This window comes from Somniosus microcephalus, chromosome 24 (assembly GCF_052327205.1).
Source record: "Somniosus microcephalus isolate GS21.2 chromosome 24, FLI_Smic_1.0, whole genome shotgun sequence".
In the NCBI taxonomy this organism is placed as follows: Eukaryota; Metazoa; Chordata; class Chondrichthyes; order Squaliformes; family Somniosidae; genus Somniosus; species Somniosus microcephalus.
The window spans coordinates 23,751,347-23,775,368 of record NC_141010.1 but is presented as its reverse complement, the minus strand read 5'-3'; the positions used below and the strand labels follow the sequence as shown (position 1 = coordinate 23,775,368).

Below are 24,022 nucleotides of genomic sequence, written 5' to 3'. Positions count from 1 at the left end.
CTCTCATTTCACCTTTGTGCCCAGGAGGACGCTGTGATATGGCATGGCACAGGGATGGTATGATGGGCATGTGGTGAGCAAAAGGGATCTGGGGTTTAAGTCATCCTGCTGTGAGGCCGGAGGTGTGTTTGAAGGAGGTGGCAGAGTTCTCTGACCACCACCTTGGTGATGCGGAGCCTTCTAATACACTGCTCCTCACTTAATTGAAGGTAGGAGAAGTGCTGTCGGAATACCCTTGGAGGGTAAGGCCTCCTGGTAAAAGCCCTGATGTCCCTCTGTGCACATGTTCCCGTATTTCTGGCTGCCTACGCTCCCTCCACCATAGATCCTGGAGGGTGAGGTGGTATGCTAGTACAGCCCCCATTAATGTTGACAAGTGTAGCAGTTTGAATCTTTGCACAATAAATGTAGCAACTTTGCACTTGCCAGAAGACTGCTGATAAATAAGCTTGAAATTACTCATACAAACTACTCCACTGGCTGAAACTGACAAGAAGCCACTGAAACTAACCTGCCATGAAAGCTGCGAGTGATTAATGCTGATATCTTTAAATAACGTTGCTGGAGCCGGCTTCCATCAGCTGTGTGCCTGCTCTCCCTGTCAGTGTTTGGTCGAGGCGCAAAGGTAAGTGACAACAATGAATTTTGCAGATGGGGCACCCGGTGAGCGTTGCACACTCACTGATGTCACGATCTGCCGGCGTTGAAGTCCCCAGCCGTACTTCGTACCGGCGGCGCAACGGGGGGGGGGGGTCGGATTGCCGTGCAGCTCTGGATTCGCCTCGCCCCGGCGCTACTGCACCAGCGCCCCATTACTGTCCTCTGCAGGCATTAATGGGAGGTACTAACGGTCCGAATTTTTCCCTCATTGGGTCCACAGTAGTCCCGAGGGCCGAACCGCAATTGACCCCTTTCTCATTCACCAATCCCTTGGGATGTACCTTTGGGCCACTGCCAGTGAGGCAAGTAACCCGACATTGATCTTTATAAGATGGCTGAGCTGCCTATGGAGGCGCGAAGGTTGCCGGCGGCTCTCCTAAGTAATGTTAATGAGGCCCGAGGCTCAATTTTGGGCCAGCCTCGGGCATCCCGGTTGGGGCGCACATTCTGTTTGTGGTGCGCACATTCTGTTTGTGGTGCGCATTTCAGACCCAAAAACGGGTCTAAGGGAACTTCCAGCCCACAGTTACCAGGTAGTGTTATAGTCAACAACATGTCCTCAGCTCACCAGCACATCAAAGCAGGAGATAGATTTTGAAATTTTAAATGAGAGAAACCTAATGCTCAGGCTATGCTTACCATACTCGGAAAAATAATTGGTAATTGGGCAGCACGGTGGCATAGTGGTTAGCACTGTTGCCTCACAGCGCCAGGGACCCGGGTTCGAATCCGGCCTCGGGTGACTGTCTGTGTGGAGTTTGCACATTCTCCCCGTGTTTGCGTGGGTTTCCTCCGGGTGCTCCGGTTTCCTCCCACAGTCCAAAGATGTGCGGGTTAGGTTGATTGGCTATGATAAATTGACCCTTAGTGTTAGGGGGATTAAATACGTGGGGTTACGGGGATAGGGTGGGATATGTGTCGGTGTAGGCTCGATGGGCCGAAATGGCCTCTATCTGCACTGTGGGGTTTCTGTGATTCTGTGATTCTGTAAATACCAAAGGCTGAGCAGAGCATCACAACCTCGGAGACTGTTCTCAGAGTTTCTGCAAACTCAGTTGATTAGGCAGCCGGGATGAGTGGGATTAGATAATTGAGCGGTGGGTGTAACAGTTAAAGTCTGCAGGATGTGGAGCACCAGGTACAAAATGTATGGGGTTTAATGAGCTGAAAAATCAATGGGATTAAAAAAATGAGTGTCTGCTCACAGCATTCGGAAAAGGAAGAAAAGATAGTCGTTCTAGTATAATTACAATGGAGAAAACTTTAATGGAGAAAAAAATAGCCGGGCGGGGAAAGAGGACATCTTGTTTCGGGAGAGAAATTCTGCTGTGGATTTCGCTGCTGTGGAATTGTGGAGTTTATCTGCCTTGGGTAGTGTGGGACATCAAGAAATGCGACTACTGTGGACTCAATCTCCCTGAGATGAAGTAGCAGAAAGTAACAAATGAAAAGTAAATGTTAACTATCACAAACAAATGTCAATTATGTAAGAAGTGAATATTTGCATTAAGCTAATAGAAAGCAGAGCGCCCCTACGGCACAGCTCAATTAATCCACTAATATCCTTCTCCCCAAGGACACATGCCTGAGAGGTCGTAAAATAGGCATTAGACCCTGCATTAGCATAGCCTGTTTTAGGTGGACACCCCTAACTCAATATCGGGTCAGACATCCTTCACATGTGCCACATCCCAAGTGGCATTGAGCCATGCAGACTAGGATTGTCCCAGCTTCAATCTCCAGCCTGTGTGAGTTAGCTGATCTCAGTTGTGGTGGCAGTAGGATGCCACAATTGGCCTCAGTGCCTCCAGGCTGGGAGCAAAGCCATTATTAAACAGTATATGGGAGATACGGGCCGAAATTTTCCAGCTGCCGTGCGTGCGGGATTGCAGGCGGGTCGGCAGTGAATGTTGAAATAAATCGAAGCGGGTCGGGAACCCGCCTTTTACTGGGGCGCGTTTGCCAGCGTGGCCGCGACCCGAACGGCAGAGGCGGCCGACCTAATTTAGATAATTATTAGTTTGTTGTCAGACCTTTAAGCGTCCTTTTAACCCTACCTTTGGAATTTCACTGCATGACCATGGGAATCACGTCTATGAACCTGAGGTGGAAGTTCAGTGGCCATTGTTGGAACTCATTACTGCACAGCATGGAGAGCACAATAAATACTCCCACCTGACACCTGCTTACTTTCCTAAAGCAGATGCTGAGTGCATTGTCAGCACAGATTTAGGTTTCTAGAGGTTGGAAGTGTTTCCAGCAAATTCGGGATCCACTGTCACCTCAATGCTACAGCCTATCACACCATTGACAGATTGCTTCTCTCATCTCTACTTGACCTGCATCTATTACTGTGCCATTTATACTGTCTCACCTTGGTCCTCAGAATCGGACCACATTGAGCTCTAACACCAGCAGCAGGCACACCAGCAGCACCAACAACAACACCACCAACCTTCTCCTCAACCACCTGATGCTCCACAGGACAGAGGGCATCAGCGCAGGGCTGCATCGCACCGGAGGCGATACCCCCAGCACAAGGTATACAGGCACGGGATGAGCTTCCTCAACATGACTGAGCAGCAGTGCCAAAGGAGGCTCCGGCTATCACGCCAGGTCGTTGCAGACATTTGCAGCTTGCTGGAACAAGAACTACAGCCCAGAGGAGCGGGTGGACACGCCTTACCAGTGGCTGTCAAAATCACCAGCGCCCTCAACTTCTTCACCTCAGGCTCCTTCCAGGGATCTGCAGCAGACAGTTGCGGCCTCTCGCAGTCGGCCGCCCACAGATGCATCACACAGGTCACTGATGCCCTGTTTGACAAGTCAGCCAATACTGCACACATGTGGCCATCAGGACACCCCGTCATCACCCAGGAGTCTTTGTCAACCACAAGGGCTTCCACTCCTTCAATGTGCAGCTCGTCTGCAACCATAGAAATATCATCATGCATGGGTGTGCCAATTTCCCTTGCAGCTGCCATGACTCTTTCACCCTGTGCCAATCCACCCTCCCTCAGCTCTTCGCACCTCCAAATAGACTTTCCAGCTGGCTGCTTGGAGACAAGGGCTATCCACTGAAGACATGGCTCATGACACCCTTGAGGAGACCAAGTACTGAGGCCGAGGAGAGATATAATGAAAGCCACATGTCCAGCAGATGTGTCATAGAGCAGACAATAGGCATGCTGAAAATGCGCTTCAGATGCCTTGACCGATCTAGAGGAGCTCCTCAGTACGCACCAGCCAGGGTCTCCAGAATCATCGTCGCCTGCTGCGCGCCGCACAACATAGCGCAGCAGCAAAGATTAGCACTGCACGAGGAGCAAGGCTCTGAGTGCACAGCCTCTTCAGAGGAGGGGAAGGAGGAGGAGGAGCATCAGCTGGAAGACGAGGAGGAGGAGGAGGAGCAGGAGGAACCTGTGGTCCAGATTCCACCAGTACCCGAGCACATTGCTGCCCGGGAGGCCAGGGATGGGCTCACCGTGGCCAGATTTACTTAACTTCAGGCAGTACACTCATATGGCTGCACCAGGTTCCCACCACCCCACAGCAACATCATAAAACATCCCTACAATGACCAAAGCATTTCTTTCACACTGAGGTAATGTTATGTCTCACCATTCACTCCAAGTCACTAAGCCACTTCCAAAGTTGCAGACAAAATTGGCCATGACCAGAAAGTAGTGAAAATATCTGTGACATAAGAGTAATGGAAGCTTAACACAAACAGTTATTAAAACACCCAAGTGATTACCCTTGTGCATCTACTTGTGTGTCATCTTTCTCTGACGCATGTTTCTACGAGGTGCAACCCCTGTGGCTTCAGCAGAGGTAGTGTTGTCACCTGGTGTGTCACAAGTTACAAGTGAGCAAGAGCAGATGGTGGAGACAGTGACGACTCCTCGCCGGAGGGTGCAGGACGCTCCCAGCTCTGTTCAGCTGCATGCAGACGCTGAGCCTCGGGGGTTATCCTGAAAGTGGGCAATCCTGGAGGTGCAGGAAGAAGTGCAGGAGGCTTTGAAAGGTTTTGCGAGCACGATGTCTGCAAATGTGCAGAGAATGGAGGAGTCCATCTCCAATATGAGCACCACCGTGTCACAGGTGATGGCGACTGTAGGCCATTCACATGAGCACATGCTATCTATGGAGAATAGATGGCAGAGGCTCATGGGCCTCCTCTCTAGGAGGGATGTCAACATAGACTTGGGTCCTCATGGCCCCACTGCTGTACAGTAAAGTGTTCTCCAGCTCCTTGCTAGCAGGGAAGTGCGGGTAGCCCATGAGAGGGATGACAGTGAGAGAAGACATGGAAGTGGGGGCTCCTTTCACTCTGCCTTCCTAAGCCTATTCCAGCACATCATTACTCACACCAATACACTTCTCAAGGGCAATTAGGGATGGGCAATAAATGCTGGCCTTGTCAGCGACGCCCACATCCCATAAAAACGAATAAAAAACCAAAAAACTCTATCTTGCATGAGACCCACCGAGGTGTGCGTACCTGCGCTGGTGCTGGGCGCGCTTATGTCTGGTGACGGTGCGCCCTCAGAGTCTGGAGGCTCCTCTGAGGAGTCGTCTTGCTCTTCCTCCTGGACAGTGGGAGGAGGAGGGCTCCTGATGGTGGGAGAGTAAAGACATGATTTAGAAATGTCATATCAAGAATGGGTAATGATACCATTATGTACACGATGAACATTTACTGGCTACTGACATCAGTCCCCATATCAGTGACTGCTGTATACCATGTGGCTGTATGAGATGTAATTCTGTCACCAGGTTGCTGAGATGTCCCCCTCTCTCCGTCGCCCACCGCCAGCTGCTCTGCAACTCCTGAGACCTCCAGGGCGACCTCTTCTGCTGCAGTTAATGTCGTCAATGATGGAGGGCCATCTCCGGTTCTCTCCTTCTCCCTCTTATTGTGGGCCTTCTTCTCCTGCACGGAGAGAAAGAAGAGAAGTTTGAGTGAAAGTGATGCAATGAGTCTAAGGAATGGATGGGTTTCATCTTAAAAGGGTGACTATGAGGGAGTGGGGTGCCAATGCCAAATAGCCTTGTGTGTTGTCAGTTGGTATGATTGCACTAGGATGAGGGTGAGTGTGAGGGGTGGTTAGCCAGAGGGGGATGTGAGTATATACATAGAGAGAGAGGGATGGGTGGATGTGCAAGTTATGTTGGTGTGAGTAATGATCACAGAATCACAGAATCACAGAAACCCCACAGTGCAGATAGAGGCCATTTCGGCCCATCGAGCCTGCACCGACACATATCCCACCCGATCCCCGTAACCCCTACATCAACACATATCCCACCCTATCCCCGTAACCCCACGTATTTAATCCTCCTAACACTAAGGGTCAATTTATCATAGCCAATCAACCTAACCCGCACATCTTTGGACTGTGGGAGGAAACCGGAGCACCTGGAGGAAACCCACGCAAACACGGGGAGAATGTGTGCTGGAGTAGGCTTAGGAAGGCAGAGTGATGGGGATGTGATGAGAGGCACAGCAGGATGAAGTTGAGTGTGGCTTTGCACTCACCTTCCCTGATCTAATGGGATCATTGAAGCGCTTTCGGCATTGCTCCCAGGTCCTCCTGACAACACCCCTGCAGTTCATCTCCTCTGCTATCTCCAGCCAGGCTCCTTTGGTCTGCTGGGGAGGTCTCTTGTGCCCATCAGAAGGGAAGAGGACCTCCCTGCGAGCTCTCACTCCCTCCACAAGCAGGTGGAGAACCTAGGTGCAGCTCTCTGCTTCCGTGCAGTCACGTTTTCAAGGCTTATCAAGACCCAAATGCTTTAATACAGTGCCTGCACACTCCTAGCTGAAGTTTCAAATGCAATGTGGCCAAGGATCCTTTAAATATCCCAGTTGGAAATGAGTCATCGATCATGTCATCAGACCTGCACCATTTAATAGGGCGGGTAATACGCAGGGCTGCCTTAATAGGCGCCATTAAGGGTAAGCCGCTCTGAGGAGCAGCATGGAATCAGGAACGGGGTCCTGACCCACCATGACTGCCCACACATGACCTGCCCAGGTAAACAAAATTCCAGCCATGTGGTCTCCCTCCATCAGCTGCATTTCATAGTATAGGTGCCTGGGCAACCAACAGTGTTATAAACCCTGGAAAATGTGGTTCTATGAATGTGCCTTCAGATTAAAGGAGTTGGTTTCATTGAAGTAAATGTGGGGAGCCATTTTCCTTGATACAGCTACTGATTCCCCAGATTCCCCAGCAGAACCCAACGTGAATTCCCCTCGACTTTAAAATTAAAATGGGAAGAATGACGTACAGAGGCTACTCTCTCTAGTCAGCAGAGAAACAGCCGAGCAACACAAAGATACCTTTAATTAGCGAAAGTGTGCTACCATTAAGTAAGATTCAGTTTCAGGTGTAATTTAGATAGTGTTGTGGTAAATCAAAATTTTGGACTTTTGACGATTTGTACTTCAGCTTATGAGAGCCCAGCTGATTAAAAACACTAGAGAATTTGTGTGAGAACTTAGCTTTAGCCCACTTCAATCACCTTTAAATGCAAACTTCAAATGCCTAATTGTGGGTAGTCATTCACAAATGTATTATTTTGCAGCAATAATCAAAATGTGACAGAGGACATTTTATAATAAGGTTAGTAGTGAGTTAGAATTTTCATTCAGCTAACGGACAGTGTATTTGTTATAGAATACCCACAGCATACACCTATTTATGATCATGGGAAACAACAAAAGTGCTACTCTATAGACTACTTCAGTGATGAAGATCGCAAAGTATGCTCTACAAGCTTGTTTTTTATTGCTCCAGGACATTAGTGGTAGCATTAAAAACAACCTCTCCTCAGCATACTGCTGCTGCACAAGCTCAATAACTTCTATTTTGAGCAACCATCAAAGTTGACATCCACCTTCTCTACTTAAGTTATTTAGAAATGAAAGTATACATCCAAGTACATGCCATGTCTTTCCTTGACCTTGAACATATCTCAGTTGACAATCTATGTTGCATCTGCCCTGGGTAATTCAGATTTGTGGTCATACTGGGCTTCTGGATTGATTAATATCTCTGTTCAATTAATCTAATCAACATTTGAACAGTAGGCTAGCTCAATAAATAAGATGATAATTTCTTCCCAGTGTTCTATGAGCAAAACGTTTGAAAGTTGGTCGACTGAACAGTTGCAAATAAAACAGTACCATTGAAATTGGTTCTGAGTTCAAAATTGAAATTCAATGAACTACTGGTAAATCAGTTAGCAACCACAGATCATCATTAATTATAAACATCGCCAATAATCAAGAATATAAAAGAGGCAAAAGCAGGGATCTGTGCAGTCCAGCTCAGGTACAGTGTCTTGATATATTGTCACATCGGATGAATTCTGGAATGACATAGGCTTTATAGTAATTTACGATCGGATTCACAGAAACTGTAAAGTGATCATAACCTCCCTGGGTTGTTTTCCTTGCTTGGTATTCAGAGCTGTGGAAGCAAGAAGTGTATAATAATGGCATTGGTAATGGTGGGAAAGGACATAATAACATAAACTCTGGATGCAGCGATAGTGTCCTAATGTTTTGTTACAATTTTGTATGCTTTTTTTGTAATTATAGGTTCAGAGGAGAGCAAAGAAACAAGTCCAGCAGAACCAGCAAGTCCCACAGTCGGCCTGGACAGAAAGGCAAGGCGGAAATTTTTGGACCTTGGGTAGGTGTTGTTGTAATTAAAATAAAATAAACAATCAAACTTTATCCTTTTGATATAACACACCAGAATGTAGCAGGTGAAGAGATTGTATAAATTTAAGCAGTTTTAGTTCTGTAATTTACAATTTCAAGTGTACATACAAGACCATGACAAGCAAGGAAAGACAATATCCATCTTACTAAATCTTACTAAATATTTAGGTGTCAGCCAGTGGCTCAGTTGGTAGCACCCTTGCCTCTGAGTCAGAATGATTGTAGGTTCATAGTCCCACTCCAGAGACTTCAGCACAGAAATCTAGACTGACACTTCAATGCAGTACTCAGTACTGAAGGAGAGCTGTACTGTCGGAGGTGCCATCTTTCAGATGAGACATTAAACCTCCTCTGCCCTCTCAGGTGGATGTAAAAGATCCCATGGCATTATTTCAATAGAAGAGCAGGGGAGTTCTCCCCGGTGTCCTGGCCAATATTTATCCCTCAATCAACATCACTAAAAACAGATTATCTGGTCATTATCACATTGCTGTTTGTGGGAGCTTGCTGTGCGCAAATTGGCTGCTGCATTTCCTACATTACAACAGTGACTACACTCCAAAAAAGTACTTCATTGGCTGTAAAGCTCTTTGGGACGTCCAGTGGTCATGAAAGGCGCTATATAAATGCAAGCCTTTTTTTTCTTTTAAATCATCTAACAGTCATCAACATACAGTATATTTTTGACAAACTTGCTAGTGTTTCATCTGAGTGAGTTGAGGTGAAGGTGGTTTCTAATTAGGAATAACTGAAATATAACAGAGTTGCAAAAACACAATGGGGGTGAAATTCTTCTTGGGCGATAAAGCAAAACAGGCAATAGTGAATCGGCAGACCATTTTACACTCTGCCCGATATTCTTTTCCGATTTCAATGTAAAACAGGCTGCTGATTCATTATCATCCGTTTAACGGTATTCCCCAAGACAAATTATATCCCAATCAATGTTTCGTTTCAAATTTAGTGAGGTGTCTATCAAAGGTAGTAGCAGCTGTAGTCTTTTTAAACCAAAATGAACAGACCAATCAAGGTGGGGGACCTTGATCGGTCCATGGCCAACTCTTTCGAATCTTCCATTCTTTAAGCTTCTTTCCATCAGACCTGCCAAGTGCTACCCATTCATTTTGGTTTTAAAAAATTGCTTTTCTTTGTCATATATCACACATGAAATGCTTGCTTTTTGTGGGTAATTTTGACTTTAATGGAAATGAAAATCGGAAGAGATGTGTAACAGGCAGTTATACATCTAACAACTGAATCGATATCGCCCATTTTACACTATCGCCCAGAGTCAGAAATAATTGCCCTTCAAATGGTTTCCAATCTATATCACTATTATGGATCATAAATGTGTTTGCTCACATTTCTCCAGTGTTGTCAGTTCTCTAACCTTTGATCTACCTAAATCGTTGAGAAAGATACAGAGACAATTCTTAGCCTTAGTTGTAAAGTATTCAGCTATTTAGGCCAAAATTATGTTGCAATTGTTTGCTTCAAATCACAGTCATTTTATTATTCATTGGACATTAGACATAGATAGATATAAGTCACTTTAGCAGAAAAAGACTGGAGCTCTGCCTGTTCTGCTCTCCACCTTTAAAAACCTCCCCAAAACTAATTTCTCCAACCAAGCTTTCAGTCCCCCCACACCCCCCACCCATCACACCACCCCCCCCGCCCCAACCCATCGAACCCCTCCACCCACCGTAACCCCCCACCCACCACACCACAACCCCCCACACCCACCCACTGTAACCCCCCCACCCACCGCAACCCCCTCCCCACCCACCACCACCCCCCCCCCCCACCGCACCCACCCACTGTACCCCCCTCCTCACCCACTGCACCCTTCCCATCCTCAGGCCTCTTGGTTGAGGTGCCACTGGCTAGGGACCTGGAAACAGGCCATAACTAATTTCCACCTCACAATCTCTACAAATTTTGGTGTGCACCAGATGTTCAAAGAAAAACTTGAAAGAAATGTGAACAATATAGAAAACTGGATTACACAGTTTATTCCCTTGTGTGGAAAACTGCTGCCTCCACTTTTTCTTGTAATCAAATATTCGATGCCTGAAGGAACCACTTTAGATCCTTACTATTACCCTGTCTGTGGCAGCTGCAAAAAGACATCTTGTATTGAACAATGTTTTTTAGCAGTGAGAGAGCCATAAATAATGTACGTTATATGAGAGTGCTATTGTGAGGGGTATTGAGCAGAGAGGATATTTATGAACCTTCCCTACCGACGAAGCCGTAAAAACAGCCCTATTTGCATGAAGTCGATAATGTTAGTTTACTTGTCATTTAATCACTGAACTAGTCAAAGAAAAATTGTGATGTGGCTGGTTTGCATGGAATTTATTTTTTGTTGATTACTGTAGTATTTATGACGTTTAGCACAGTTTGACGATCTTGCAACACCTGGTGTGTACAAGGATCCAAGAATGCTCATGACTAATGTCTATCAGATATAAAAATCTGGTGATCAGTTCCGTGACTAACATTCAGAATCACTCAAGATATGTCAACTTATTTTTGAACGCGAACAATTACTTAACAACTAAACTATGTTCTGCCATCTTGTATTTTTGTTCACAACGTTAACTATGTTCTCCTGGTGTCTTGGTTAACGTTTATCCCTCAACCAATACCACCAAAACAAATTATTTGGTCATTTATCTCGTTGCTGTTTGTGGGACCTTGCTGTGCGCAAATTGGCAGCTACGGTTCCCCACATTACAGCTGTGACTACACTTTAGGAAAAAAAGTGCATTGTTACTTGTGAAACACTTTGTGAAAGGTCCATAAGTTCTTTCTTAATGGACTATTCACACATATTAGCTGTGGTCTGATCATTCTTATTGATTGTAAATAGATCAACATAGAGTAGCATAAAGTAAAAGAGCCCATTTTTACATGATAAGCTCATTAGTAAAGAAGGGTGTATGGGAGACTACAGTCTCCCACGTAAAGAAATAGGCAACACAGCGAGCTACAAGAAATAGGTCTTTACTCCAACTCTCACAATACAGTACTCAATTCGTAAAGCCCGCGAACCTGTGATGACTCACGGATTGGTCACCTGCTGGAACCTGATTGGTTTTCCTTCTCTCAGCAGCAGGCAAGTCTGAACATGCCTTATTCCTCTCAGCTTGCAACTGTCTTGCGGGGGGAGGGGAATACAGCAGTTAAAAGGGGATTATACAGGTTTATCTACATACACACAGTGTTTCCCCAATGTGGCAACGCCACATACGCCCCCCCAGAATCCTCGTTAACTGTAAAAGTCAGTCTCTGCGGAGGTTTGACCAAACGGCCGTAGCGGCTGTAGTAGCCATCTGGCGTGTGAGGAGGGCTGTCTGGGAGGTCGGCCGGTTGGTTCGTCGGCTGGTCTGGCGGCTGGTCTGCCGGTGGGATGGCTGGACGGGCTGCCGGCGAAGGTGGGGCGGCGGCCGGGAAGTAAGGTTCTGACGTGTTTTGGTCCTCTTGTGGGGCCGCCGCCAACGCGGGAGGTCTGCCCCGCCGTGGGGGAAGAGCCGGACGAAACAGGAAGCTGAGGTCCAGGTGCGCCGGTTTGAGGCGGTCTACTGAAATAAGGTCCGGCTTCCCGCCGACGTCGATAAGAAAAGCTTTGTCCCCCGTCTCCAATACTGAGAAGGGGCCGGTGTATGGTGCCTACAGCGGGCCTCTGTGCGCGTCCCGGCGCACGAAGACGAACTCCGCATGTCGTAAGTCCCGAGGCACGTAGGACGGCTGCGGGCCGTGTTGCGAAGTGGGCACTGGACGGAATTGCTGGGCCGCGTCCTGGTGCAGGGAAAGCTGCCTGGCGGCCGACCACGGCTCCGTTGTCAGGGGGAGGAAGTCGCCTGGTACTCTGAGCGGTTGGCCGTAGACCATCTCGGCAGCGGAGGCGCGGAGGTCCTCTTTGGGCGCGGTGCACAATCCCAGGAGGACCCAGGGTAGATTGTCGATCCAGCTGGTGTCGGCCAGGCTGGCGCGGAGGGAGGCTTTCAAGGAACGATGAAAGCGCTCGCAGAGCCCGTTGGCCTGCGGGTGGTAGGCTGTTGTCCTGTGCAACTTGGTGCCGAGGCCGGCGGTGATGGCATTCCACAAGTGGGAGGTGAACTGGGGGCCTCTGTCCGAGGATATGTCGGTCGGCACGCCGAACCGGGCCACCCATGTCGAGACGAATGCTCGCGCGACGTCGGTCGTGGTGGTGGAGGCGAGGGGAACCGCCTCGGGCCATCTGGTGGTGCGGTCGACGATCGTGAGCAGGTGTGTGAAACCGTGCGACGGCGGCAAGGGGCCTACCAGATCGACGTGGACGTGGTCGAAACGCCTCTCGGGCACCGGGAAACACTCCAATGGCGCCTTGGTGTGCTGCTGGACCTTAGCGCGCTGACACGCCACGCATGTGTTGGTCCAGTCTCTCACATCCTTGTGGAGTCCAGGCCAGATGAACTTGGCGGACATGAGTTTCTGAGACGCACGCATCCCTGGATGTGAGAGGCCATGGATGATGTCGAAAACTCGCTTGCGCCAGGTGGATGGGACGACCGGCCTAGGCGAGGGGACTGAGACGTCGCACAGGAGGGTTGTGCCGGCTGCGTGGAAGTGGATGTCGGCCAGAGTGAGGCTGGTGGTTGACGTCCTGAGGGCCTGGATCTCCGCATCGGCGGCCTGGTCTCTCGCCATGCTGGCGTAGTCGACGCCCAGGTGCACTGCGTGGAGCGAGGGTCTTGAGAGGCAGTCGGCCACCAAATTGTCCTTGCCGGCGACGTGGCGGATGTCCGTGGTGAACTCCGAGATGAAGTTGAGTTGGCGCTGTTGGCGCGCGGACCAGGGTTCGGTTACTTTGGCCATGGCGAAAGTGAGCGACTTGTGGTCCACGAATGCGGTGAACGGCCGGCCTTCCAGGAGGAAACGGAAGTGCCGGATTGCCAGGAACAGGGCCAGGAGCTCTCTGTCGAACGTGCTGTAGGCCTGCTCGTTCTTGCGCAGCTGTCGGCTGAAAAATGCCAGTGGCTGCCACGTGCCTTCGGCCCACTGTTGCTGGACAGCGCCGACGGCGTAATCTGAGGCGTCCGTGGTGAGGGCGGTCTTGGCGCCCGGGATGGGGTGGGCCAGTAGTGTGGCGTTGGCCAAGGCGCTTTTGGTCTGGTGGAAGGCTGTCGCCATCTCGCTGGACCAGGTGAGTTGCTCTTTGCCCGTTTTGCCCCTGGTGGCTTCGTAGAGGGGGCGCATGAGTGAGGCGGCCTTGGGCACGAAACGATGATAGAAATTGACCATCCCCAGAAATTCCTGCAGCGCCTTGACCGAGGTGGGCTGGGGAAAGTCCGCCACCGCCTGCACCTTGGAAGGTAGGGGAATGGCTCCCCTTGGCGAGATTCTGTGGCCGAGAAAGTCAATTTGGGCTGCTCCGAACTGGCATTTGGCCGGGTTGACGATTAGCCCGTGTTGGCTGAGGCGCTGGAAAAGAGAGCGCAAATGCGCGATGTGCTCGGCCTTGCTGGTGCTGGCCACGAGGATATCGTCCAGATAGACGAACAGGAAGCTCAGGTCCCGTAGGACGGAATCCATGAGCCGTTGGAAGGCCTGTGCGGCGTTCTTGAGCCCGAAGGGCATGCGCAGGAACTCGAACAGTCCGAAGGGGGTGATGACCGCCGTCTTCTGGACGTCTGCGTGGTGGACGGGGACCTGATGGTAGCCGTGAATCAGGTCGACCTTGGAAAAGACGGACTTTCCTGCTAGGTGTGCCGAGAAGTCTTGGATGTGCGGAATGGGGTATCTATCGGGCGTGGTGGTGTCGTTGAGCCGTCTGTAGTCGCCGCAGGGGCGCCAGCCACCGTCCGGCTTGGGCACAATGTGGAGGAGGGACGACCAGGGGCTGTTCGAGCGGCAGATGATGCCCAGTTTCTCCATCGTGGCGAATTCTTCCTTGGCCACCGCCATCTTGGCTGGGTCCAGGCGTCTGGCTCGGGCGAACACTGGTGGTCCCGTAGTGGCGATGTGGTGCTCGACACCATGCTTGGCTGCCGCGGCTGAGAAGGTCGGTTGTGTGAGCCTCGGGAAATCTGCGAGTAGGCGGGCGTAGTCATCATCCGCTGGGGCAGAGCAGGACCCGACGAGGGCCGGGCTGTTGCTCTGCTGGCAGGCCAGTGAAGTGAAAGTTGCTGCGTCGATCAGGTGCCTGTCGCGGACGTCGACCAGGAGTCCGTGGGCGCAAAGAAAATCGGCGCCCTGCAAGGGATGTGCCACCGAGGCCGTCACGAAATCCCACGTAAATCGCTGGCCGTTGAAACAAACCTCGGCCCGTCGCTTTCCAAAAGTAGCGATGGCTGCGCCATTTGCCGCCACGAGGGGTGGGCCGCTGCAGCCTGCCTGGATGTCGAGCTGGGAGGCAGGAATTATGCTGCATTGGGCTCCGGTGTCGCAAAGGAATCTGCGCCCTGAAAGGGAGTCGGTTATGTACAGCAGTTTACCTGTGGTGCCGATGGCCATCGTGGTGGCGGGGGTGCGGTTGAGCGGGCCTAGACGGCGGCGCGGGGCTGGCGCGTTGGGCCAGGCGGCCATCTTGGTTTGATCGAAAGAGCAGGGTGCTCTGCAGCGTTGGGCTTTGTGGCCGAAACGCGCGTGGTAGTAGCATAGTTCTGCGGCCTAGCGTGGCGGCGCGCGCTCGGTGGTGTCGGGGAGCCTCGCGGCTGCACAGCCGAGTTGGGCGACGGCGAAGACTTTGCCCGCGGCGGCTGCCAGTTGTACGCAGTCCGTGATCGGGGACCCCGCAAGGGCAGTCTGTACGCAGTCCGTGATCGGGGACCCCGCAAGGGCAGTCTGTACCTGCTGAGGAAGCAGGCTGAGGAAAAGGGCCCGAAACAAGAAGCACTGCGGTTCAGAGCCCAGGAGCACAAGCATCCGGCTCATCAACTGGGTCGGGGTAGAGTCGCCGAGGCCTGGTAGTGAAAGAAGCCTACGGGCCCTCTCCTCCCCGGACAGGCCGTAAGCCTGCAGCAAGCGGCCCTTAATGGTTGAGTACTTGCTGGTCTGTGGAGGGTTCCCCAGCAGGTCGAGAACTTTGGCGGCGGTGGAGCTTGCTAGTGCTGAGACTACGTGGAGGTACCTTTCTTCATCGTCTTGAACCCTGCGAAGGGTGAATTGGGCCTCCGTGTGCGCGAACCAAGCTGGTGCTTGGTGTTCCCAGAAGGTGGGGAGCCTCAAGGACGCGGTGCCGGCCGACATCGGGCTGCTGCTGGTTGCCGTCGGGTCATTGCTGGCCTCTGTAGGGCTACGTGAGTCGGGGGCTTTGGCCGCCGACATTCGGGGTCACCAATGTGGGAGACTACAGTCTCCCGCGTAAAGCAATAGGCAACACAGCGAGCTACAAGAAATAGGTCTTTACTCCAACTCTCACAATACAGTACTCAATTCGTAAAGCCCGCGAACCTGTGATGACTCACGGATTGGTCACCTGCTGGAACCTGATTGGTTTTCCTTCTCTCAGCAGCAAGCAAGTCTGAACATGCCTTATTCCTCTCAGCTTGCAACTGTCTTGCGGGGGGAGGGGAATACAGCAGTTAAAAGGGGATTATACAGGTTTATCTACATACACACAGTGTTTCCCCAACAGGTGTAACCTTCTGCAGAGGCAGTCAAGTCAAAATGTGACAATTTTAGTGTTAGTGAGCTCGATGAAGTGGAAGATTTTGAAGTGTCACTGAAAATATAAGCAGAGGCCTAGAAAGAGGTAATAATCCCATTCTTTTGGCGAGAAATAGGAAGCATGATATCTTCTGGGGGAAGAGAAGCAAAACAAACTAAAAGCTAATTAAAACTAAACTGGTTAAGCTAAATGTTCATTTCCTAAAGTGGCTGGCAGTAGTTGATTCAGATATTTCAGAGGTTGGAAGCAGGGCTGAAGGTGCAAGATTTACTTTGTGGTGGAGTCTGGAGGAAGTCCCCTTCCCAAGAAAGTGTCGAGCTTTGAAGGGCTGATTCAGATCCAAATTTAATGTCTGTCTATAGCTGATTGTATAACTGCCTCTGACCCAATATTATCTTTCATATTGTAAATATATTACTTTAAACCTAGTTTATCATTTTTTAAAAATAAAAATGCAATCAGTGCAGATGCTGCAAAAATTTTCATTATTGCTGTGTCCAGCATTTCACATTTCACAGTGAATTCCAATGCCTGGTTATTAAAAAAAAATGATGTTTTGAAATAAATCGCATAAAATCAAGGGAATCGAGGGATATGGGGAAAGGGCAGGAAAGTGGAGTTGATGTAGAAGATCAACCATGATCTTATTGAATGGCGGAGCAGGCTCGAAGGGCCATATGGCCTACTCCTGCTCCTATATCTTATGCTTCGTATGTAAAATCTGATCATGTAAAAAGAGATGACCAGACGACGACAACGTTTAGAGGAGAGTATACTGATTATATCGAGGTTTTTTTTCGAGGCCATCAAAGGTACCAACTTCCCGCTTTTCTAGGCCAAGGTATTAATCAGGATTTTATTTTATTTGTTCTGGGATCTGAGTGTTGTTATCAAGGCCAGCATTTATTGCCCATTGCTAATTGCCCTTGAGAAGGTGGTGGTGAGTCCCCTTCTTGAACTGCTGCAGTCCGTGTGGTGAAGGTGCTCCCACAGTGCTGTTAGGGAGGGAGGTCCAGGATTTTGCCCGAGCAATGATGAAGGAATGACGATATATTTCCAAGTCTGGATGGTGTGTGACTTGGAGGGGAACCTGGAGGTGATGGAGTTCCCTGCGTCTGCTGACCTTGTCCTTCTAGGCGGTAGAGGTTGCGGGTTTGGAAGGTGCTGCCGAAGAAGCCTTGGCGAGTTGCTGCAGTGCATCTTGTGGATGGTACACACTGCAGCCATGGTGCCCCGGAGTGAATGTTTAAGGTGCTGGATGGGATGCCAATCAAGCGGGCTGCTTTGTCCTGGATGGTGTCGAGCTTCTTGAGTGTTGCTGGAGCTGCACTCATCCAGGCAAGTGGAGAATATTCCATCACACTCCTGACTTGTGCCTTGTAGATGGTGGAAAGGCTTTGGGGAGTCAGGAGGTGAGACACTCGTCACAGAATACCCAGCCTCTGACCTACTCTTGTAGCCATACTCTCATGGTCCAGTTAAGTTTCTGGTCAATGGTGACCCCAGGATGTTGATGGTGGGGGATTTGGAGATGGTAATACCGTTGAATGTCAAGGGGAGGTGGTTAGACTCTCTCTTGTTGGAGATAGTCATTGCCTGGACTTGTGTGGTGTGAATGTTACGTGTCATTTATCAGCCCAAACCTGAATGTTGTCCAGGTCTTGCTGCATGCTGGCATGGACTGCTTCATTATCTGAGGAGTTGTGAATGGAACTGAACACTGTGCAATCATCAGCGAACATCCCCACTTCTGACCTTATGATGGAGGGAAGGTCATTGATGAAGCAGCTGAAGGTTGGGCCTAGGACACTGCCCTGAGGAACTCCTGCAGCGATGTCCTAGGCTGAGCTGATTGGCCTCCAAAATCCACAACCATCTTCCTTTGTGCTAGGTATGAGTCCAGCCATTGAAGAATTTTCCCCCTGATTCCCATTGATTTCAATGTTACTAGGGCTCCTTGATGCCACACTCAGTAAAATGCTGCCTTGATCTCAAGGGCAGTCACTCTCACCTCACCTCTGAAATTCAGCTCATCTGTCCATGTTTGAACCAAGGCTGTAATGAGGTCTGGAGCCAAGTGGTCCTGGCAGAACCCAAACTGAGCATCGGTGAGCAGGTAATTGGTGAGTAAGTGCCGCTTGATAGCACTGTTAATGACACCTTCCATCAATTTGCTGATGATTGAGAGTAGACTGATGGGGCGGTAATTGGCTGGGTTGGATTTGTCCTGCTTTTTGTGAACAGGGCATAGCTGGGCAGTTTCCCACATTGTCGGGTAGATGCCAGTGTTGTAGCTATACTGGAACAGCTTGGCTAGAGGCGCGGCTAGTTCTGGAGCACAAGTCAGTAGTGCTGATTTTCGAGTCTGCATGTGTAGCTGATGGTAGATGAGTGTGGCAGGAAGGGTGTGCACTTGACTGAATGAGTGCTGATCAACTGGGATTTCCTGAGGTCAGCCACATTTCATAACAATAGCAAGCACCCAGTGCATATTAGGCCTGGTTGTGCTAGTTCATTAGAGGGGCGGGCGTGAGAAGTCGTGTGTCTGCAGTCCATAAGCAAGTGCTGATGAGAAACTTTAAAGGGTCGTGGTCACTTAAAGGCAAGTGATCATGTTGGCCTTTCAAAAGGTTGTAAGTACTTTTACTCTGTATGTGAGCTTTTCCAAAAGCTGTTGGGGTTTAAAAAAAAAAGGTGGCTGGTTGGAGTAAATATGGAGACAAGAAACTTAGGCCGCAATTTCGCCTTCCGGGGCGGGTCTGGTGTGGCCAGGGTCGGTGGCAGGGTGCAACCCTGCTGCTGGCGCAAGCCCGCTCTGTGAAAAGAATTTTACGCTGCTGGGGCTTGTTAAGCCCGCCCAGCGTGTTTGCCGGCCAATTGAAGGAAGCGGGTCTGATGATGTCACTTGATGACACGTCATCAGCCGGTTTCCTTAAAGGGACCATGCGCAAATTGATTTTGACAGTTGTGCTGTCAGTGTTATATAGCATTGAGGTGCTGCAAACACTGACAATCAATGCACAGAGGTGCACAGCCGCACACAGGCTCTCCTATGACTCCCTCCATATGCACACAGGGAGGTCCTCTTCCCTTCCCATGGGTGGAAGAGACCTCCCCAGGAGATCAATGCAGCCTGGTTGCACTTTGCACAGGAGGGCACAAGCAGGGATGGCGTCAAGATGACCAGGCTGTAGTGGCGCAAACCTTTCAATGATCTCAGTAGATCACAAAATGTTACTGCAAAATCACACTCAACCTCTTCATGCTGTGCCACACATCATATCCCCATCACTCTGCCTTCCCTACCCTACTCCTGCACATCCTTACTCACACCAACTTACCTTGCACCGCCACCCATCCCTCTCTATCTATATTATTGCTTACCCATCTCACTAGCCGCCCCTCACACTCACGCTCATCCTAGTCCAATCATACCAACTAACAGCACAGAAAGGTAGCCACTTGTGTGTTTTATCCAATGCTCGTGTGAAGTTTCTGTTAATGTGGTGTCAAATATTGAAATCTTTATTTTCAACACTTTGCGTTCTTGGACAGATTTGTGTGCATCTTTGGAAGTGGCTTAGTGAGTTGCAGTGAATGGTGAGACATAACGGTACCCCCCGCAATGGTGATGAGTGTGAAAGGAATGGCTCGGGCACTGTAGGGATGCTTTATGGTGTTGGTGTGGGGTGGTGCCAACCTGGCGCATCAAGTGAAGTAAATCTGGCCATGGTGAGGCCATCCCTGGTGTCCCAGGCAGCAATGTGTTCGAGTGCTGATGCCCTGTGTCCTCCCTTAGTCTGTGGGATTGAGATGGAATAGTGCAGCACTCATTTGATGGCTGCAGATGTGAAGGTGCTGCTTCATGAGGTGGGTGCGAGGACCAGTGCTCCCTTTAAGCTGTGCCGCTGCGCAATGTTCCGCAGGCCCCGCACAGCCAGCTCACTGGCTTTTAAAGGGAAAAACCGCCCGGGCATGGAATTTCGAATGCCCGTTAAAAAGGGGCTGCACGACCCAAAACAAAATTAGAGGGCACATTTGTGAGGACCCATATTGTCAATAGGAACCCAATGGCATTTTAACTGGTGTCCGAGCGGAGAAACCGCCACGGCTTTCCTGATTGGTGGAAGCAGGTGTGCAGCTGGTCTGCAGATGGAAGAGGCCATTCGGCTAAGTATAAAACTTTCCTTTGTGAGGAAAGTCACGGCCTCCTTCACGCCCCCCCACTTCCCTCCCACGAGACCCTCCTGAAACCCCCTCCTCCTCGCCACTTACCTGGAAGCCGCCAGGTGACCCTTGGCCGCCCGGTGACCCTTGGCCATCCGATCTTCACCGGACGGCAGTCGCTCTACCAACGGCATCATTTAAATTTTGGGCCCAGGAGTTAAGCTCCTTACCTAAGAAAGGATATACTTGCCATAGAGGGAGTGCAGCGAAGGTTCACCAGACTGATTCCTGGGATGGCAGGACTGTCATATGAGGAAAAATTGGGTCGACTAGGCCTGTCTTCACTAGAGTTTAGAAGAATGAGAGGGGATCTCATTGAAACGTATAAAATTCTGACAGAGCTAGACAGACTGGATGCAGGGAGGATGTTTCCCCTGGCTGGGGGGGTCTCGAACGAGGGGTCACAGTCTCAGGATACGGGGTAGGACATTTAGGACTGAGATGAGGGGAAATTTCTTCACTCAGAGAGTGGTGAACCTGTGGAATTCTCTACCACAGAAGGCTGTGGAGGCCAAGTCACTGAATATATTTAAGAAGGAGATAGATAGATTTCTAGACACAAAAGGCATCAAGGGGTATGGGGAGAGAGCAGGAATATGGTATTGAGATAGAGGATCAGCCATGATCATATTGAATGGTGGAGCAGGCTCGAAGGGCCGAATGGCCTACTCCTGCTCCTATTTTTCTATGTTTCTATGTTTCTAACTACCCCAGGCCTAAAATTTAAGCCAGTGAATGTGTTTTGTCCCAAACCTGCTCCAGATTAAAATCGACCCTCTTATTTTTATACAATGTTGCAAGTTTCATCAATAAAGGAGTGGAGAGAGACATAATTGAAACTTAAACAATGCTGTGTTATTGGTTCAGTGTGTACATCTATTTGTAATCGGAACGGTGAGATCTCCAAAACCAATAAACTTTTCCCCAGGATATGAAAAGGAACTGTTCCATTCAAATCATTGAATCTATTTGAAGAGTCAGTTTGAAACTCCTGACAGAGAGAAAAATTGTATTTTAATTGGACTCCTGCAGTGGTAACAAATTCAGGGAAAAGCAACACTATTATTTTAACAGAAAATGCTGGAAACACTCAGCGGGTCAGGCAGCATCTGTGGAGAGAGAAACAGAGTTAATGTAGTGTATGTACCCGTCTACCTTTAAGGGAACTATTGAATGTAACCGTTCACCTTTAAGAGAACTACTTTAGGTGTGGCACTATTTGTTTGGCTTCTGTATACTGTAATACCGATAGTGACCACACCAGTATATAAGTGTTGTGGCAGGATTGCTGGGGCAGATTCGCCCGGACCTTCGAATAGTAAAGACCTGTTTGTTTGTTACTTCTGAAGTCTGTGTATTTATTAACTGCACAACCCACAGACTTTACAGTGGCGACGAGTCCGATCGTACCCTGTGGCAAGACTACCAAAAGCAACGAAGAGCGTTGAAGAGAGACAACCGCCCTCGTCGTGCTACCAAAAGAAAACACGAGGCTGCAACATCAGAAAGCAGGAAGACTAACAACAAAAGCGTATCAGCAACAGGCACTGACTACCCTTCTGCCACGGTGCGGAGTGAGCCGACCAGCAAGAAACAAGGCGGCCGAAGAGACTGTGAGTAGGGGAAGGTGTAGAAGTATCCGGAGGATAAGGGCAGAGCACTCGACCTCGGTCGAGGGGGAGCTGTGCCGGCCAAAAGTCGGGTCCAACGGCGTCGGGTGACAGCCGGACCGCGATCGGCGGGAAAAATCCGGGCAGCGACCGCAGCCACGAAGCGCTGAGCCTGCGAGTAGGCGCGGGAAGAGAAACCCAGCCGCAGCCGGGGAGGGAAACACCGGTCTGCGAGAGGGCTGGGGAGGCGAACGGGAACCGTGCGGGTGAGAGCCGGGTGCGGAGAGAGAGACTGCGAGGCGCCAGTCCAGCGGCTGAGCTGTTCTCCACCAACGGGGTACTCAGAGCCGGCAAAACCGAACGTGCGGGAGTGGGTGAGAGACACAGCCGAAAACGGGGTGAGAGACTGCGCGAGAGCCAGTCCAGCGGCTGAGCTGTTCTCCACCAACGGGGTACCCAGGGCCGGTAGCACCGAACGTGCGAGTGAGAGAGCGACAGAGCCGGGTACGGAGAGAGAGACTGCGCGAGAGCCAGTCCAGCGGCTGAACTGTCCTCCGCTAACGGGGTGTACCCAGCGCCGGTAGAGCCATGCGGGCGGGAGGAAAAGACATAGCCGAGTAAGGGGAGCTGTGCGGTAGCCAGCCAGCGGCTGAACCTGTCCACTGTGGGGAAAGCATACCCCTTCCACCAGGAAGAAACGCGGGAAGCCGCCATTAGGCGGAGGAGACGACAGAAGCGGGAAACCGCCATTGAAGGGGGCGGGGAGAGAAAGGAAGAGCGGGAAACCGCCATTTTCGCGGGAAAACCGCCATCTTAGAAATAAACAAATAAATAAGAATACTTAAAGAAATACTGGTGCTGCTCCCAAGGGAAGAAAGATGCCTAAGCGAGGGAATATTAATGATTTTAATTCTGAGATAGAAGACTGGGCCACGTACGTGGAACGCATCGAGATCTATTGTGAAGCCAACAAAATAGAGGAAGACGACAAGGCGATAACATCGTTAAACTCGATGGGCGCAAAGACATACGGGCTCTTGAAGGATTTACTAGCACCAGCTAAACCGGCGGATCAGTCTTTCGAAGAGATTGTGGTTGTTCTGAAGGACCACTTGAACCCCACACCGTTGATGTTGGCTGAACGATTCAAATTCTATGCAAGAATGCAACGGGAAGACGAAAACAACGCAGAATACTTGGTCGAACTGCGTAGGCTAGCGAAATACTGCCAGTTCGGAGGGAATCTGACAGAGGCACTGCGAGACAAGTTCGTAGGCGGATTGTCCAAGGAAGGGACGCAAAAGCGCCTACTCGAAGAGAACGACCTTACACTTGACAGGGCTGTCCTTATAGCCGCATCACACGAAGCCGCAGCGAAAGGAACGGCGGAAATGCAACTAAAGGCGGCGGCGCTCGGGGTGGACCAAATTACCTCGAGTACAACAAAATGCTATCGTTGTGGGAAGACAACACACGACCAGAATCAATGCTGGTTTAAGAACCAAGAATGTAGGAAATGTGGCAAACTGGGTCACATCGCTAAGGTATGCCGGTCAGGGAAGAAGACCAACAACCAAAGGAAGCCATCACAAGAAAAGTACAACAAGGTATACAAGGGGGCTGAGAAGAGTTCAGACGAACAGAATCCAGACTCAGATCCAAATGGCCAGGAGCTGGGTAGTCTGAGTATCCACCATGTGAGTAAGGAAGCTGACCTACAAACTATCTGGGTCATGCTAAAAATAGCTGGAGTCTAAGTGAAAATGGAGTTGGACACTGGATCAGCTGTATCAGTCATAAATCGAGGGGATTACCACCGGCTATTCTCACACATACCCTTAAGAGATACCAAGTTCGTATTGCAGACATACACGGGGCATAAAGTATACCCCATGGGAAAAATAAGAGTCAAGGTGAGAGATAGGGGTAAAGGACACCCAAGAATGAACTTGTATGTACTACATGAGGGAGGACCACCACTTCTAGGATGGGAGTAGATCAAGAAAATAGACATGGAATGGCACTACCTACAAGCAATGACGAGTGAGGACTCGGTGCAGACAAGCAGCTCAGACTCTGAGCCGGAAGACGATAAGTCCAGCCCACGTATGAAAAACAAGGTTAACA

General features: G+C 50.0%; 1 protein-coding gene across 1 annotated transcript in view; it reads left to right on the top strand.

Annotated features, from left to right (window-relative positions):
* Positions 1–24,022, top strand: part of samd14 (sterile alpha motif domain containing 14) — a 281,567-nt gene that overhangs the window by 152,849 nt on the left and 104,696 nt on the right. The window contains exon 5 of the mRNA XM_085966316.1: positions 8,273–8,366. Coding sequence (XP_085822442.1) covers positions 8,273–8,366 — 94 coding nt within the window. The remainder of the gene's footprint in view (positions 1–8,272; positions 8,367–24,022) is intronic.